At 38.3% G+C, this 20,138-nt stretch overlaps 1 protein-coding gene across 1 annotated transcript in view; it reads right to left on the minus strand.

The window, feature by feature from the left end:
* Positions 1-20,138, minus strand: part of PPP4R3A (protein phosphatase 4 regulatory subunit 3A) — a 33,851-nt gene that overhangs the window by 8,737 nt on the left and 4,976 nt on the right. Inside the window, exons 2-5 of the mRNA XM_015865275.3 lie at positions 18,017-18,072; positions 10,748-10,846; positions 7,834-8,451; positions 97-174 (exon numbers count right to left, since the gene is read on the minus strand). Coding sequence (XP_015720761.2) covers positions 97-174; positions 7,834-8,451; positions 10,748-10,846; positions 18,017-18,072 — 851 coding nt within the window. The remainder of the gene's footprint in view (positions 1-96; positions 175-7,833; positions 8,452-10,747; positions 10,847-18,016; positions 18,073-20,138) is intronic.

The raw sequence follows: 20,138 nt of genomic DNA on the forward strand, positions 1-20,138 counted from the left end.
CACAACACCACACAGCAGTCAGTAATTCAACAAAGCAGCTGTGTTTAACACTTTGCAGTAGCTGTCCGTTTCATAAGTATTTTAGGGATTTCTTACCAATTCCTGTCTTTTCTCCTCATCTGTGGCTTCATCTGTTAGTTGTGCAAACAAGTCTGTCAGAAATTTTTCATCTTCCTACAAATGCAAAACAATACCATTTGTTTATTTGACAATACCAAAAGGCATCCAAGTGTAAAATAAATTTCTTCTAAACCATGCCTCCTGCAGTTAAAAGAGAACACACAGTTGTATACAGTATTTAATCATACCAACAAGAGTTTTCTATTTCATTTTCCAAACAAATTACTATCTTTTGTCTTTGCTTCCACAACTTTTACCGTCAGTTTTACTCTCAGTTACAATACGCCTTACATTACCTTTCAGCTGTCTTCTTTTAGTCTTCTACTGACATTGTTATTTTGTCTATGATTCTCTACCTTCTCCCTTGTCCAACATCCTTCCCACCAAACCACACAGTACACTTGCTTCAAATGTTTGTGCATTTGATACACGCAACACTCAACCTTATACACACATACCACTGTGGAATGTTAGAGATGTCTGCAGCAGAACAAGATGTGATGAAGGTTCTTAACATCAGGAATGAGGTGAGATTCCATCTCCCTGCTGTTACAAAAAGGCTAAATACTGAAAGCCAAATCAAAATAACTGCTCCTATTGCACACACCATTCATTGGAAGTTGGTTGGCAGCAATCAAAATCCAGTCAATTTTCATGCAGTTACTTTAACAGCAGCCAGCATGTCAAAGACTTGTATCGACTGGAGGAAATAGTAGCACTTAGCTCCCTATCAGCTTTACAATCTTAATAACCAGAAGGTTAATAAAACAGAAATTACCCTCCCCCTGTCCTTTCCTTAATCTTATACAGTAACAGAGAGCACTTGCTTGCAATTGATACCTTTGCATGAGATCCAAAGAGATTTTTTATAAAGCTGCCAAAATGCAGCTTCTTATGAAGTCAGTAACGCCACACACTGTTTTCTTCATCCCCAAACCACAGCCATAGAAACCCAAGTTGCCTTGCTTATGCTTACATAAAAACAATTCAGAACCATGGAAGTACTTCATTTCCAAGGGCATGCCATGCTAGTGCAGCTGTAGGGCCTTCACAAATCAACCCAAGCTCCCCGCATGGTACCACATATAAATCCAAAATAGGCTGGCTTGAGCTATAACCCTACAGGGCATTTCATCACACTCCACCAAAACCTGTATTTGGAAAATGCCATGTGTCTCATCTTGCTTTGATGCTGTGCCTTTCTTCTAATGTAACCCAACAGTACAATGACAATAAAAGATAATGATTTCCGGACATAATTTAAGGTGCTACTGCTGTGACTGCTCCAAAACCCAAACTAAAAGAGATGAGAAAGGCTTCCCTCTGGAAGATCAAGCATAGGAAATCTAAGGTCTGACTTTCAGACTTTAACAGACATACACGTTCAGAATGACTGATTCCAGCAGTTATGAAGGAATACAAGGATGTCGGTCTACCTGCTGTCCAGCCATCACATGGTTTCAGACATACTCTAATATTTAACTAATTGGACATTACAGCAAATATAATTAAGGTACAGTAGAGGCATCAGGTATTTACACAAATCAAAAAATAACAAAAAGCAGGGCATACAACCATTTCTTTCGAGGAACATGCAAGTTCTCCATGTTCAGCAGTACATTTAAAAACACTGCTGTTTTGAGGTGATATAAAACCGATCTCATCTATCAAAAGTATCAACAAGATGCTTGCTCATCCCCAGCTGGACACTGGAATCCCTGTTTCCATTCTTACTGTGGAAGAAAACTTTTGTCTCTTCCATAAAACCTGGAAGTACATTCAAGTCAATACCACAATAATATCTCAGAATGATCACTGGGAGGGGGGAAATTTGGCTTTTAGATACATCAGAGCCATGTTGAGCGTACTTCTACAGAACAAAAGAAAGTACAGAGTATTAGCCTAAGTACCAAATGATTTGAGACAGAATGTGTAAAGAGGACACGTTCCCCAATCCCTGCAGGTGGAACCCGACAGGTGGAACCAGACTGAAGCCCCAGCACAGCTCTGAGTCCCACCTCCCACCATGGCCACCCAATGCAGGGGCAGCCCCTGTACCCTGTGCCCAGCCTTGCAAACAGCTGCAACTTGCAACCTGGCACTTCTGAACACTGGTGCCTTCACCTCAAGTGGACAATACGCATTAAGTGATGGCTACTCCAAGAAAACAAAAACAACCCGTTACTAACTTTGTGGAAACGTCCTAGCCCTGAAATGCATTCAGATGCAGCTTCATTCCAGATGCTTAATTAACGGTAGACATGTCCTTACTGATGTGAAGACTTGTGAACACGAGGAACATTCAAAACACATGATTCTTGAGCTGTAAGATTGCTGATGAGAGTAACGTATCTGAAGTTAGATTTCTGAGTAACCCAACAGCCTAAGGAAAAGCACAATGTGGAAGCAGAGTTCCTACTTTAGAAGTCACAAAGAGCCCACACTGAATGCTAGAATTACACAAGTGTGTATGTTTTCTGGCTTTCATTTTTTCCAACTTGGAAAAATCCTTCAAAAACACATTTCTGAAGTAAACACAGAGTACATGCATAACTCTTTGCAGTATGTGGCCTCTTAGCAGACAAATATCAAACCTATTAGGATATATATCAGAAGCTGTGGAAGTCATCAGTGTTTTCTAAGAAAGACTAAAGCTGCAAAAGATAGTTTGCATGGTAATTATACAATCTAGCTACATTTCTCCCTATGCACATGAATTATTACATATGCAATACTTAAACTATCCATATGCCAAACACTAAGAATATTCACTTATGCTTCTGCAGGATCTGAGCAGATGCTCCTAGGATTTTATATGCTTTGTGAAGATAAATGAAGCCAGGTCATGTACCCAGTCAGTCATTTCTCAGTTTCAAAAAGAAGAAAAACCCCAGATGAAGGAAGATGCTCGAGAAAGCCCTATAGATATTTGTGAACAAACTTTCAAAGAAATCCTTGTCCTCCAAAGGTCACTTCAAAAAGCATTAACAATCATAGTCTGAAGTATAGTTAATTTTCAGTTAGCAGACACTTCATGCCTGAGATTACACATAAATTATGAAACCCATTCCTTTCTCAGAACATAAAATAATACAAAAACCCAAGAAACTCAGCAAAACCTAAGCTGAAGAAAGTGTATAATTTCCACCCCCCTTCCCATCTCTGTACTCATTCTTAGTACTTCAGCCCAGAAAGTTTAAGTTTGATAAAATACTACCAGCAAACTGAAAATTACAGTTTCCAACGTACACTCCCTTCCTGCAGCCACACCAGAAGACTTCACAGTTTAAAATGTTCCAATCTCCTTTATCTCACGCTGTCTTCCCACACATGCCTTCACTCACTATCAATGAGCTATTTCTGCTCGAGTCAATGTGCTGAAATAGCAGCAGGAGCCACCCAACCACCTCTGGAGTTTCTGCACAGATCAACAATCATTTTCTTCAATGAAGTTAAACTCAGAAATCATTCGCACGCACCAAAGGCAAACCTTTTCCCTTCAGTCATTTCCCACAGTAGGTGGCATTCTTTCACACTGTACTGCAAGAAAATTTCTCTGTGAAGCAAATCTCCAGAGTTAGTCCTGAGAAGCTGCAGTTAACTGCTGTAAAACAGCTGACCTGCACATATTCCCATCCTCACACATTTAGGCAGCACTGCCCGCATGCACTGACACCGCTCTTCCTCCACAACACCTGCAGACTATTCATTTACGTCCCCGGGTTTCTGCCAAGAATAAGCAGCTCTCTGCAAACAACCATTATATGCCAGCTTATTATCACAGGCACCTAATAAAGCATAGAGATATACCTACATGTCTTCAACCCCTTAGTTAATGAAAAGGGTGTGGGACTGTCAGTAATGCCATTTTTGTAATTACAGAAGCTGATTTACCAGTACTGTCCTGTGATGGCCATTCAGCTAGGCACGTGAATTAGTTTAACAGGTACCAAATCTTCCCTTTCCACTCCCCAGTCCCCTAAAAAGAAAAGACCGCAGTCTGAACAACCACAAAGTGCACCTAACAGTCTGTATTCTGGAATTAAAAACACCATAGGATCTTGCTGGCAAAGAGAACAGGCCATTGAGAAAAGGGGGGAGAGAATGGAAGGAAATAGTGTTTGCTCACTCTATGGCGCAGTTTTGCAAGTTTTTGTTTTGTTTTTTAAGAACTAGTTAATAATACAAAGGGAAAGGAACTGGTGACCTCCAGTATGAACATTAGGATGTATTCTTATTGCAAAAGAGCGTCATATAAAGTAAGAAACACCACACACCTGTCCCACCCCTACTCTCAACAATTGATGTGCCCCACGTTTCAGCAATGTTGGCTATGACATCAAGACTAGAACAGGCTGCACCCCAAGCACTGAATGCATATTAGGAGGAGCTGAAATTGGAAAATAAAGTTATATACCTCTTTCATACCTTATGTATCTTAAAACCTGTAACTGTGTAGGTAATAGCAGCTAATTCTGAAGACTGGAAATGCTGGTATCATGGGTTTATCATCATAATCAACAAGTGACATCTTGACTCGAAATGATGAATATTAAGATGATTACATCACAAATAAACTAACCTCTATTTCTACTAAGAGCCCACCATGGTAAGTGTTTGTATAAAGATAATGGCAAAACTAACTTTAATGAAGAAGGAGGAATTCAGTTCATAAGCCCAAGTACCAAAGGTGACCAATTCTCTGTACTTAGTTTTACCGCAGGATGCACAAAAGTCATTTACCAGAGAAAGCCAAAGGAAGCAAGCAGGTGTCTTCATGGAATTAACAAATTATAGTTGAAAAGCTGACCTTAAATGAAGCCCTATTTGGATACCAAATGCCTTAAGCAGAACACTGATCAATTCAGAATAAAGTCAAATGGCCTGTCAAAAAGCACAGGACACAAACTGCACCACCTAGTTCAAATGTCTTGTCACCTTTCTGTAAGCAAGGTATGCTTGAGTATACTTCAGTTACCATGCAGTCTGATGCAAAGGAGGCTCTTTCACAGCTTCTCTTTTCATGGTGGAACTAATAGTTTTCCTTCTCCCTTCCTTCAGCGAAATGAATAGAACACAAAGCAATCCAGTCGCATACACAGCAGCGGCAACATGGCACAGGCTATAAATGATTCATGGAGAAGGGTTTACTTCTAATGTGAGACATAAAACTTACTGAAGACAAAGACATCTCCTTAGTCACCGACTCAGTCCTGAACAGCCAATTTAAAGTCAACAGCAGAAGCACACCAACCTTGTATGACACATCAACTAAGGACTTAAGATTCATTTGCGTCTCCCAATAAACCACCATGATGCATTCCAGAAACATCTCAAATAATCATGAGTTACAAAATAAACAACTTTTTATGTACATACATATGGTCAGTGAGCATTAGGATGTCCCACGTGTAAAACTGAGAATGCCAGGAACTCCAGTGGCCAGAATGTAGACGAAGATAATTTTACATCTTCCATAAATTAAGGCCCTCATCAAAGTATTGTGATATAAACAGCTACAGAAGTGCACACTAAACCATACACTAAAAGAAGAAATACCTTAAAAATTAGTTACAGAAGCTAAATGAATAAAAACAGTCTTTTAATTCTTATCTCAGAGTAGTATTTATCTATTATCCTATTTATAAATAAAGAACCAATATACATTTTTATACAGGGACTGAGCGTGGGGGATGGAGAAAGGGAAGAAAGAGAAAAGTGCAACTCAACATGCTGCTCCATAAGCAAATGAATAAAGAAATGCCAGGTAACAGGTTTAAACCATGACTTACAGCTACACTACAAGAATAGAAAAAATCAATAAAGCCTTTTAATCTCTTGGAAATGTGATGTTCTTATAATTTGTGATATTCTCTTTTAGTTCCTTCAACAAGAATTATCAGCAACATTTCTGTCAAACAGATTCTTATTTATGTACTAGAGTTCCCTCTCAATGTTTTAAGAGGAGTATTAAAGAAGGACCAGGAAATACAATATACCACGGGTATATCTTATGCCTTGTGTGGTACCACTCAGGCTCCCACAAGCTGTAGAAAGCACCTGAACAACTTGAAATATCTATCTTACTTTTAAAGTTTTGCAATGCTAATTCTTCTGCTCTACAACAAAGAGCACACAGTTCATTCTCAAATAACAGTAGAAGATAAGGTTCAGAAATTTGCAGTCAAACAAATCAAAATCAGACTCAAATCACTACTTCATCTATAAACTGCAACTGACAAGTTTTGCAACCACACTGAATCTTTGTATGTTAACCCAAGCTTATCTTCCATGTTTCAAACATGGGACAGATTTTAAGAGAGACAAAACCAACAAACAAATCAGTCACTATGTCAAGTTACCCTCAGTTTTTCCCAGTAAGTAAGCATGCCCTTCTGATTTTACAGCATCAGGTCCCCCTTCTAGCTCCCTGTTTCCTTTTCAACATAGCAAAGCCAGTAGCAGCCACTGACATGACACCCAGAATAATTACTCTCCTTCTCAAGCATCATCCTCAGGACTTTGCTTTAGCAATTCTTGCAAGGACGTAAAAGTATTACAGAGACACATGTCACACTGGATACTCAGGAGGAAACAACTGAATCTTTTTCAGCAATCCCAATGTCAAGTTTGGATGTTTTCACAAACCAACGACCACAAGATGACAGAGGCTTTCTGAGTGTTTTAGTCAGGTGCATGTTGTGTTTTTGTTCATTGAACACACATACAGATATGAAGAAGCCTAGTAATATTCAAGATGTCCTTGGTGCTCTATCTGTCTTCTCAACCAAGTGACAGTCCTTCCACAAGGCATGTGCCTCAGCTGCCAGGCCTGGGCGCCTGTACCTGGCTGCTTACCAAATACTCTGTGGGTGGACACAACAGATTCAGGTTCAAGCAACTGGGTTCAATAAGATCAGCATTCTGATAACTATGTGAGGTGGGTGGAAAAGCAGGACTAGTTTTGACACTGATTTGCAACATGAGCTATCAAATGTATTTTTCACTCTTTTTCTCTTGTATTTTTCAGGAAACAAAACAAGGCACACACTGAGATTCAACTGAAGATTAAAATGATTCACATAACCAGCAGCATCTCGCATTTTGTCCACTGCTCCAGATCAGAAAGCCCCTACAAAGAATTTTTGTTCTTTAAAAGTTAGGAGAAATGTGATGCTGATAATTAATTTTACAAACCAAATACATGAGCCGTGACAATTTAAAGAAGTTTTCTTTAAAACTGTAGGAAGCTCCCAGTATAAAGATGTGCCACCTATTCACAGTTGAGGAATTTCATGGGCCGGTGCAGAATACTTCAAATGTGTAGGTAAGAAACCTAAAGCACTGGTTACACATAATCTCTTCATACTTGCACTAACACATCATGGAAAACTGGTCGTCTCATGCAGTCTTATTTAGGGACTTTAAATGCAAACAGAACTATTTACTCCAACCAAGTCTGCTGGGAACTCTACATATGTTTGCTTCATTTAAATCACTGGTTAAAAAGAACACAGCCTAAAATCTGCATGTTAAAAATGTATACCTAACAGCTTGGTATTCAAATTCCACATCTTTTCTTCACATAGCATTTGAAAATGACTTTCAGAATAACTGAAGGTTTCGCTGAAGCAACTCAGCCTTTCCAGGAAATATTAACCAACTTTCTCTGTCCAAGGTCAAACAAAGAGACAGTGAAATTCTTACACTTACCTGTAACATACCAACTATTTCCACTTTATTAAAAAAGATGAAAGAATGAAGCGTTGATAGCATATTTTCCTCAAAAACTGAGGGAGTGGGTAGGACCATATCTTGAATATACTGCACTCTGTATGTCTGATGTATTTTTTGCTTCAATTCTGGATCAGATATAGGAATCACCTCTTTAAATTTTGCTGTTTTAGTCAGAAATTCCCTGTGTTTTCGTGACTGTGATAAAGACGGATCATATTCTAGGCATCCAATTACGTCCATTATACATTCCTCGGAAAACATGACTTCGAAAAGTGCAGTTCTGTTCAAAAGGAAGATTCCCTTGATAATTTCATATAAGTGGTGTAGTCCTTCAATGTTCTCCAAGTCTTCACACACGTGAAAAATTTCTAAGAGCTTCTTAATGTAGCCCTCATTTTCCAGTGCTAGCGCCAGCTTTTCACGGCGTAACGGTGAAGGCAGTGAAGACGCCACAAGTTCTGCAATTTCTTCTAGTCGACTTAATTCACAAGATGGTAATTCAAGACCCGGGGATGACATGTCATCAAAACGTTCTTCCTCAGACTCATCGACAAGGTCCTGAGTAATATCGACAGAGGGGTCTTTGCCTTGAACCTATAAAACAACAGGCTTTCAAAAAATGAAGTTTTATATTTCCTACCATTACAATGTTTTTCTTCAAAAAATACCATTTCAAACATCACGTGCCTTTTATTTGTATACTCGAAGCAGAAGTGCACATGTATGTTTCACATTGAGTATAGCTGGTTGGAAGGCAAGAAACAATTAAAAGATTTCTTCATACAGAATACTTTACAAAAATCAGAGTATTCCAAATACAGAAGGATATTCATAATGACTAACAGGGACCACAACATTTCTATAGATGACTGTGCTAGGCTATTTACTTCTATTCATTATTCTCTGTGGATAAGTTTTCACATACAGACCAGTATAACATTATTGCAGTGACAGTTGTTAATATTCAACTAAGGTTGTTTATCTGCTCTTAATGCTTCTCATCGCTTCTGCAAGCTCAGAGTAGGCAGGCCAGTCTTGTTAACATTTTCAGGACAAGAGAACAAGCCTCAAGTCAAAGTCTGTTATCATGCACTCCCCAAACACTCAACAGAGGCAAAGAATCCAAAGTAAAATCTACAAAGCCCTTAAAAACACAAAACCCCAAACCAACATTTACTAATGAGTAGTAAAAATCTGGAGCTCTCAGAAGAAGAAAACAAGGGAGACAGTAAGAGAGATCTCTAAAGACACAGTCACAAAACTGTAAAGTACAAGTTAGTAAAAAAAACTAAGACAGATGCTTGGGCATCAGAGTGTTTCAGCTTTAACTACATCTTAACTGTAGCATCCACATGTCAAATCTAGAAATGTAGATACATAAAAGGGCAGAAGGTGCAGTTCTTTTTAAACCTGCACATCAGGAAAATAAATAAATAAATAAATAAATAAATAAATAAATGAAAATCTGGGAGAAATAACAATCCATGGCTAACAAGCCTATACATGGATTAAAACCCAGAGTACAGTTAAAGGCCACTTATTCTTCTGCTTCTTCATCATCAACCACTTACAGTGTAAGTGGTATCAAAGTTTTCCTTTTAGAAAAAGCTGTAACAACTGAGGAAACGTAAGATCTTGAAAGTACACAAGACAAAAATACATCCTGTTTTGAGACCACGCTATTGTAAAGAGACTGGATTCTTACAAAAATACTAGCTCTTTATTTAGAGGCTGAGGAAGCTGGGTTTCTTATCTGGGTGTTTCCCAAGAACACAATTTCCCCTCTCCCCCATTTTGTTTCTGCCCCCAACTTTTGGTCCTTTAACTGCTGAGGTTCTTAAAAATGCTTCCATACTTACTTACAAAGCTGGAAAAGCATTGAAAAGATTCAGGAGTTAAAAAGGGGACCCAGCCACAAGCAGTTATGAAACCTGATTTCATTTGCTTTATTTCTGAAATCAGTGAAAATAAGCTACAGGTGGACAAGAAGGGTGCACATGAGGAAGGAGTTATTAGGAAAAATCAGAGAAATTCCACCTAATGTAGCATAGCAATTAAGAAAAGTTGCAAGGCTTGGAATTAATAAAAATTAAAAAAAAAAACAATAAAACCAACAAATGACAAACTGAACCACTATCAGTGAATATACTGACTACATTCTTTTGGGTCAGTCAGTAAGAAACAACTGAGCACATTGTTCCATAACAGTACTATTTCTATGACCATATAGTCAGAAACTTAGTGGTAAAACACAGTAAGTTAATTAGTACATGTTAAAATACCTGCATGCTACATATGAACTGCCTGATTCTTTAAAGCCTAAGAATTATAGCTCTGTGGTGATAACACAGAGAGACAGAGCTGTCTCCTACTTCAACTACAAAATCACTCTTTCACAACCTGACAGTCAACAGAAGCAATGTCATGTACATGGGTTTCTCTTGAGAAACTCAATATTGCCCTCATATGAACTAGAAGGACAAGAGAGACAGAAGAAAGAAAAATGGATAAAAATAAAAATTACAGTCAAATTCATAGGAAATACATTACAAAATCAACTAAGAACTTGTACATTCTTCTCGCTACGAAAAAGTTAACATTGTGATTGTTAGGAAACTTGCTGAACACTCAGTTTGGTGCTCAACCTCCTTGGGAGGTAAAAGATCTATAAAGTTATGTTGAACAAAACGACCTTAAAAAGCTCTAAAAAAATCATAGTTTTTATCAGATTTCTGGGAGAAAGTTTTTTAACTTAAACATCCAAGGTGGAAAAGATGGCAGTTTTGTTTTCAATTCCTATCTACTCTGTGCACATTCACATTCTTAGAAGAGGCTACAAATTTTGAACACAGAATGATTCTGGTGTCTCAGCCTTTCATCTCCAACTTACCTGACAGATCTTTTCCCATATTTCATCGCATCCTGCTTTTTCTTGAAAGCTAAGTGCCAAATCATAGTTTTCAGCTTCAGACCACACAATCAAGGTATCCTGTAAAGAGAGGAGGTGATTTTTCATTTCAGGCAATTTGTGTTTGATTTTCCAAGATAACGCTTAAAGAGTAAAATCTTCAAATAAGTATATCTTGACACTTACTTACCACAGGATGGTATTGCAGAGCAAATGAGAACATCCTACTTCCCTTCTTAGGATTAAAGACATTTCTTCATAAATCAGAATAAGTACCTTCTAAAATAACTTTGAAAGTCTTAGTTCACTATTCATACAATCATAAAATTGCTAATCTCAAAAGGTTTATCTATAACACCTATGTTTAGCTCAATGTATCCTCTGATAAGATACAGTAATACTAATACTGCTTTTTTCTTTTTTTTTTAAATGCTGCTTCAACTGGACCAAACAAAACTGTAATCTTTTGTAAGATGAAAGTGAAAATCGCTGTCTTGATCTTTTTTTTATCAAGCCCCAGGAAACACTGTGCTAATGCAGAGAGCGGCTGCTTGAAGGAACTACAAAATACCTCAAGTGTTAAGCGAAAACAGACCTTTGAACACACACATACACAGAGTTAAATGTCTGAGAGTTTGCTTACATGTGATGCTGAACCACGCACATCATTCCAAACTGCACTTCTGAAAGGAAGTTTCATTCTAGATTTGTAGAAGTTAGTTGGCAGTGTGCTTAGTTAGACTGACTACCCAGAAACATAAGCTCCCATCTACTTATTTACTTATTTGAATAGACAAGGAGTTTATCAGAGCCATCAAATTGCATGTAAAACTGGCATACAGAAAGGGAAAGCTGACCCTGCAGTAAGATAAGTTTACCAAACAGTTTACAAAAACCCACAAAGTAGATCCGAATCTGCATTATATACTGAACCAAATTTTATTTTTAAAGTCTTCTTGTCCTCCTGTAAGAGCTACCTGAAATATGGCCACATTAAATACACACAGCCTCAAGAAATGGCGTCATTTCACTTAAGGCTAAAATGTATGTTTACTCACTAGCAAAAAAGAGACATCACATTTCATTGAGAATCACAGAATAGACTTATAGCTTCATTATGCATAGGTTTTCCTTATGGTGATAATTCCTAGAGGAATTAACCTTAAATACTGGCAAAAGCACTATAATTTGCCACGCGTGTATAATGTTTAAGACTAATTATTGTTCAGGCTTAATACAATTCAAATATTTAAACAAATAGTGAAGAGAGATCTTACATTTGGATTTCCATATTCACCTACAAGAAAACTCTTGAAATTAATCACAGCTGAGCAGCATGATCACCTGGCTCCATCAGGACTCAGTCAAGCAACACAACATAATCAATTTGCCATTACCAGAGCAGCTGTACTACCACGGAGCACTGAAAGGTTTACCTGGCAAATGGCAAATAGTTCACCTTTCCATTTCCAAAGGGCTGAGGAGGAGGTGGTACACAGAAGAAAGGGATTTAGGAAGACCACCTCCAAAATATGAAAGGCACAGTTAATAGTTTATTCTCTGCAAGGCAGCTCATGGTGCAAATACTCTGGTAATGACAGATTGACAACATCAAGTCCTGCTGACACATAATGGGTATAGGAAATAGTTTACAAAAATGTTGGGAGTGAAGGCCCAAAAGGAAAAAAAAAACAACAAAGCAATGACCAACTGCTGCGGATATCTCAGCTATGGGACAGGACTACACTGCTTCTAAACACCAAACGTTGTCTTGCTACTTCAAAAGCATCCATCTGAAATTACTTAAGACTTCTTAAGAAAGATGGGAAGATGCTTCTTCCATCCCAAGAACCAAGAGCATGCCTAAATGCCCTTAACATTAGCTACTGGTTAGAGATCTAAAGAGATGAGCTCCACACATTACCTCCTATAAACATTAAAACCCCAATCTTAGATTGCTCAGAAAACCGTTAGGGCTCAATCTGGTCACAAATATTACATCTTCTCCATAATGCAGAAAAAAATGGGTACATTTAAGACAAGGAAGTGAGTGGGAAAACTAAAATGAACGTTCGGAAATTTGTTTTTATGTCTTGTCATCAAACACAATTTAAATGTGGAACTGCAATGTTAAACCCCAGATACATTGTGTCAGTCAAGTCATGGGCAAAAGACACACGTTTTATCATCAAAACGTTTAATATTGAGCACTATCAAAGAATCCCAGTCTTCTTATTCCTCACATCTTTCAAGATGCAATAGAGCACTTGGCAAGATTTCTGAAAGATACTGTGACTACTGGGAAACTTCTTATGTATGGTTGTATGGTTCAATGTGCTGTTCCAAGTATGAAAATCATTTGCTGCTTTACAAAAATATTTTGACAATGGTGCCAGCTGGATGTGTCACCATTACCTTAGCACAGAGAAAAAATGTTGTTGCCTTCAAACAGTTTACAGCAATTCATCCTCACTTTCGCATCATTGCTCATTATGATTGCTTAAAAATAATCCGCAATTGTAAATCTTAGGCAAGAATTCTCAACGTGGGCTCTTTTTAGCAGACGTACACTCAAGATTCTCATAAAGAGGTCCCAGAGGAGTTTCATTTTTTGGTGCTCCTGTAAACATACAGTCTACGTCAAAACTTCTGAAATACAACTTGGCATTTTGCTGTTGCTCCTTTATGGGCTCTGGTGAGTTAGAAAAACAGGATGCTGGGTTTTCAAAGAGCCGCTACTATGAGCTGCATCTTCACCTGAGATTTCATTCCTGAAAAGCTCATCTTCAAAAACATTCTGCAATAGGTTAAGTCAGCAAACAGTGGTAATTTATTTATATGGACAGGGCTTAATATCTGCCAAATGATTTATTTTTGAAATAAGTTCCCAAAAGCTTGTTTTCCTTAATAGAAAGGTGATTGGATGCACACCACCAGTTTCGCATTCCCCCCATTACATTAATCAGCAGACATGCTTTCATTAGACTTCAAAAAAGTTTTATTTAATTGTTAGCAGGCTGACTAGTATATATGTCGTACTACATTCCTGTATTCTCCAAAGCAAGCCCCGGAATTCCATAGAGGAATTCAAGAGTAACTAGTACCTTTGATTTTAGATCTCCTTCCTAATGCAATAAGGATCAAGAAAACTTATTTCTCCTCTGCAGCTCTTTTTCGTGAGCGCTGAAAATATATATAAAACAAAAGGTAAACGCTTACTCATCTATTACTCATTCCCATGGGACTGAGGCTACTATCTAGAAGCAACAGCACTCCAAATTGGATAGCCTTACATCATTTATTTGTTTAAAAAGAGTGAACAAATCCCTTCCTACAGCCAACTGAAAGTTCAGAGTAAGGCTTTTTCTATCCTCCTGGCTAGCCTGATGGCCAGCCTGCCTTATCTTCTGAGCCTGGACATGGCCTATATTTTAAATGGCATGACAAACCAGTTCTTAGAATCTTGTTACTCAACTTGCAATCAGAAGTACAGTCCCTAACTTATTTCTTATAAAATAAACTAGTGGCACTATCCAGGTTCGTTGAGTTACACATACATAGCTATCATGGCAGACTACAGCAAAGCGTTCAGGTTAAAAAAGTCTCACCTCATTAATGTAATGCAAAGCTAATTCAGAATTTGGTTTTATGTGCTTCTTCATGCAGAACCTGGTTATCTGCATGTGCTAACTGATTAGCTCCAAAACTGGAATAACACATCAAGGCCACATTTAGTCTTCTGACAAAAAGTTTTCTGTTGGCTTCTATGAGAGCCTTTAACAGTCATACCTGACTTCCCCAGTTTGCTGCTTCACAGCTGCATATTCATGTAATTGACCCGTGGAAAAAGTCAATTTACTCATATAACAGAGCCTCAATCCACTGGCCTAGCAGCCATAGCCAGCAGAAAAAAGGAGTTCATGAGAAAATTTGTCAAGATAAAGAAATTTGAGCATCCACTTAAAATAAACCAACCACAAGCAGTCACACCCCTCTCTCTTTTCTTCCCACCCCACAAAGAACACACACTTCCTTACTATCTTAGCTACAATAAGCACAAACTTTATTGAAAGTTCCACTGCTGGTTCAGTTGCTTCTGACAGCAAGCATCACAAGTTCATCTTCTCGAGCATTCTAATAGTGCATCTTCGGTTTTTTTCAAAAGCATCTTTGTGACGAACAAGTTTGATCTTCATCATCCAGGGGTAGATACTTTCCAGCTACACAGCTAGTAAAAATACTCCAGATGAATCTAAGCTTTGTATTCTTGGGGGGGAACTGAAAAGACAACTGCCAAAGCAGAGGACACAAGATGCCAAAGTCTGCAGTACAAAGGCAAGACTACATGGATATAAGCTGTAAGGTACTGAAGTTTTGTTTCAGGCACAGGAAGGATGCAACACGTACTTCATCACTGGGCTACAAAATGTACATGGATGATACAAATCTTCACTGTTCTACTGCTGAAGCTCTGTCAAAGTGCATTAAAATGCATTCCCAACTTCACACTTCTATCAGCTTTCTGTCCACTTACTAAACAGAACTTGCTTTTAAGCTGTGGGCTATAGAACTAAATCCGGTATATTTCATAAAGTTGTACCATTGTATGTTTTGTTGGTTTCTCATAATAAAATGATAATGTACAGGAACACAAGTGGTTGCTCTGATGCACTTTTTTTTTTTTGAGTTTTGACTTGAAGTTCACATGATTCTCATAGTCTCCAAGGATGTTTTACATGCCAAGAGACAGGAGGGAGCAAAGCAAACTTCTGCTCAGGTCTTCATCATTATTTTTACAAATAAAGATCTGAGCTGGGCAGTTACCATAGAACATGCGTATGTAAGCCCTGATTACAGAACTTGTAATGCTTGAAATTAAAAAGGCAACCTGTTCCATGCTGCTGAAATTTCTGCAGGACAGGTAGAAGGTGTTCATGCTAGTGGAAAAAAAAGAACAACCAAACTTCACTGTTTATTACAAAGGGTGTTCATAATCATGTTGAAGGACTCAGAACAAGACATAGGAAGCACCCCCCAAATACTTATTTATCACACCTCTTATTCCTTCTAACCACAAATCAAATTGAAGACTTTCTTCTTCCAAGCTTCACGTCAGCCTGGATGACAGTCAGAACATACCCCTTCATTCCATCAGATACCAAAATGCCACATGCTAAGGGTGCCATGATAAAAACAATTTCAATGCATAGTTGTGCTCTCCTTTAAAAGGGCAGGTTTATCCTCACAATAAGAATTTGCAATAGAAGTATGGTAAGAACATCTCGCTGAAAAGTTACTCTGAAGATTGAAGTCCTGAGTTCCTACAATATTTTACTGAAATTGTCAGAGAGCAACTGAGAACTGCAAGTAAACTCAGAATTCTTCTACTGTACAGTTCCATCAGTGTGTGGGTCTGTCCACTGACATGCAGAGAAAACCAGTTTAGAAAAATGTGTCTGGAGTACTACAGTTGATTTTTGTTTATTTTTAGTGAGTTTAGACCATTCAGAATTGTGAGAAATGCAGCTGGAAAGAAGCAGCTCATTTCAGTATCCACGTTCCAACTTTAGCTTAGATGGAATCATGTTTGAATTATGAACTTGGCTTTTATTGAGCAAAAGGATGAGTATACCTTACCTAAAAAAATAATGTGCTGCAAAGTAGGGTTACTACGCACACCAAGAAAGATTTGGTATTTCTAAGGCTCAGAGAAGAGCCCTGAGTTCAATTAAAGGCTGCACTCCTTAAATAATGAAAACAATCTTTCTATAAATTTCTGTCTACATAGCGTTTGCAGGCTTTAGGACTGGCACTTTCCAACCTCCGGCAAATAAAGTGCTGTTCTAATAGGTCAGATTCATGTTCAATATTTTTATTTCTCTAACCATGTTTTTGCAATCATCAGCATCATATTTGCTCAGCTCTAGGTTACAATACACACTCAGCCCCAACTAGCAACAAGCAGAAGTATGTACTGCTGTTGTACTGACAGACAGGGGTAGTGGTTTACATTGATCTTACAATTTTATGCCTACTTCGAGGAGGCTGCACACTTGATCTGACAGAAAGTCTGTTGACACAAAGCCCCTCAAAGCTCTACGAGCAGATCTGAAACAGCAAAACGAGTTTACTTGAGATCAGCACTCTACGCCACAAAGATGTGAGACATTCTACATTATTTTACATGTCCTAATGCTGGAGCTACTGTCACAGAACCATGACCTCCAGCCAGGGTGGATTACAACTAAGAGCTATTTTTGCTTAGCATTTTTGCTGGTTTTGTCCTTCCTTACACCCTGCAATTGATTCTCCACTTCACACTGCCCTTATCAGTTGTTCAGTACTGACTGTTTATACAGTGTGTGATGAATTATATCAAAGGGCAAATACAGAGTAAACTCAAAATATTTCCAAGATGTTTTTAACCCAGACTGGTTCTACTCATTTTCAGCATGTGAGCCTACAAACAGCTGTAGCCAGTGAACTGCTGCAACTGCCTGCCAGCAAAACTGAACTGCACCCATGCTTCTAAGGAAATACTCCTCAGTCTTCAGCTTGAACAGTTTAATACATTCAGTGCACCTGGCAGGATTTTAGCAGTCTGAAATGACCAGATGTGCAACAAAATACAATTTGGTTCAGCAGTTTTAGTCCCTAAGAGTACTTTGCAGCATCCATCACAGTAAGACCAGCAAGCGAAATGCAAGAGTTACAGTCTGCTTCTCCTCATCCACCTTCAGAGCATTCTTTGGGAGCCTCACAATGTGCGGCTTAAATAATTGAGGTGAGGTGCAGGCTACAGCTGGGAAGTTACTTTGATGCATATGATATGCTTTGAAGCAGTATTAACCCAAATCCATCTTTCAAGTAAAAGCCAAAAGAAAGGTATACATATAGTTTTAAAGAATTCTAGTCTTCACTTTCAGAAATTACATTGAAAGCTGCAGTATCAGAAAGACTAAGAAAAAAGCCAGACGGCATTAAGTTTCAGATCCTACAATCCTTCAGAACCTCAGCTAATCAGTGATTGTCACAACTGTGCTTTGTCTGTTTCACACACAGAATCTTTTTGCATGTTTGTGTGCAAGGAGAACAGGTAACTCCAAAAAAAAAAAAAGCTCGAAATGCTGAGCACTACTTTGTTTCCTATTGCAGATAGTCAAACATACAATATTGATTGCAATTGAGAGAAATCTATTTCTGATGTTAAGCAACTGCCATTAAAAGTGAAGAAAAAAAGAGTATGTTTACCTGTTGCTTCTGGTACGCTGTATTCGGGTTAATTTTGGACTCCAAAAGAAGAGAACCTAGAAAGAAAAGTTCCACTTATTTACATGTGCACTAAAATTTCAATCCAAACATGATTTTTCTGAATGCTCTTCCTTCCCTCAGGTGGGTATTAACATCTTCCCTCCCAGCAATAGACAGACTTAATCCATACTCTACAACTTTGTCTTTCATTTTTCCCCTGGAAGATGTTTTCCACATAACACAGAACATTCAGGAGCCATCTGAGGACTGGATTCTCAAACTCTGCCGCACTCTGAAATTCAATCTCCTGTATAAGCACCAATGTTAACATAAGTCTGGCTTAGCTTAGAGGACTGACCTTGCTAGGAAAACAACAAAAAATTAGAACTGCTTTTGTCTGTGGGCACATCACACCCCTCATCCACCTTACTGTTCAGCTGCCAGCACGTGAGGGACTGTGACAACCACAACTTTGGCACAGGCATCTGCAGGGCTTCATTCAACATACATGACAAACACACAGACAGATTAACTTTGCACTGTCTGTAGCTGAAGTGTAAGGCCTCAGGCATCCCTTAGAGACAGTTTCCCATTCATTTACCAGTTTACATTTATTCTTTAATAGAAATTCAAACTATCAATTGCTTAGTTACGTAACAGTTCTAAGGTAGTTTTGTATTTGTTACTAGAACATTTGCCAACGGAAGCAATCTTAAGTAGTCTCCCAAAAATCTCAATAAAAGAAATAATGACATGCTTCAACCACTTCAAATAGAGAATCACAAGTATCTGAAGGTATGACAAAGATATTACTTGGATTTGAAGAACATACTTGGATCTGGAAACAGTATTTCCAAATAACACAGTAGAATCAACTTGTTGAACAGATCACAGCTCAGTAGGTTTTACTATTTGAATGCACACCCATTCATAAATCCACATCAAAAATACCCCCAAACTAACGTTTGCTGACCAAGTGTCACCACATTAAACCCTGTAAGTTACGTTTACAAATCAATTACTCCACTCTTGTGAAATTGCTGCTAACTAATGGAAAATGTTATGTTGGAAGAGGTGAAGGCAGAGAGACTGATGAATCTGTTCACGGAATTCCACTCATTGAAACAGAGGACCGTTAAAAAACAGCAAATATCAGAAGAGTTCCCTGTCTGCAGGACAATAAAGGTTATTACTTACTGAACTTGAAGCTTTAACAAGAACTTCAGTGTTCACTGTAGAATTGTAAGGCTCAGATTTGATTTTATTTTTTTTTACTTACCTGTGACTGCTGCTTCTACCTGATTTCTTAGGAAGAACTGCAGAGCAACAGCCTTCAGAAACCACACTGGCTTAAGGAGATGCCCCACGCTGCCCTTAAAAGAACAGCTGCTTACAAATCCAGATACAATCAAACAACAAAACTGAGTTAAATGGCCCTCAAGGAAAAACAAAAGACACCATGATTAAAAACAAACAAAAAACCTACCTCAAGGATGAGCTGTAGTGGTGAAGCCAATACACATACAATACTCAGGCTACAGTTTCAGGCTTCAAACCTTGGATTACACACAACGCCTCCCTTTGCTGTTACCACCATCAGCTCAAAGCACTAAGCATTTCCCTGCCATCTTTCAAATTCCCAGCTTCAACTACAGTTTTAGAATGCTATCTCATGCTACTAACTTCATTGACTGTCTTCTAGAAAGTCTTCTGTCTAGAAATAGCAGCAAACATGAATGAGAATCCTGTAAGAATTACAAGCAATTGATATTTCAACACCATTCTTAGTCCTGAAAAAGCACATGGACATGGAAATCCTGAAATTAGCATAAAGTAAGAGGATTCAAATTCCATGTTTGACATGATACCATTTAAAGTCTTGAAGACAACTCAAACCAGACAGTACATCCATCTTCCAGGCTGGAAGCAAATGTCAGAACATGGCTTCTTTACTGGACTGGCCACAAAGAAGCACTTCTTCCCTTCCAAACCTGATGCCTGCAGGAAATACAGTCAAGCCTTATAAGGCTTGACTAGCTCCTCACTCCCACATGATTCTACTTATTCCTCACCACTCTGGACAACTAAAAAATCTGAACTCAGAAATGTACTATTCTTTCAC

This window comes from Coturnix japonica, chromosome 5 (assembly GCF_054131305.1).
Source record: "Coturnix japonica strain WE chromosome 5, WE-NBRP24, whole genome shotgun sequence".
NCBI classification, from domain to species: Eukaryota; Metazoa; Chordata; class Aves; order Galliformes; family Phasianidae; genus Coturnix; species Coturnix japonica.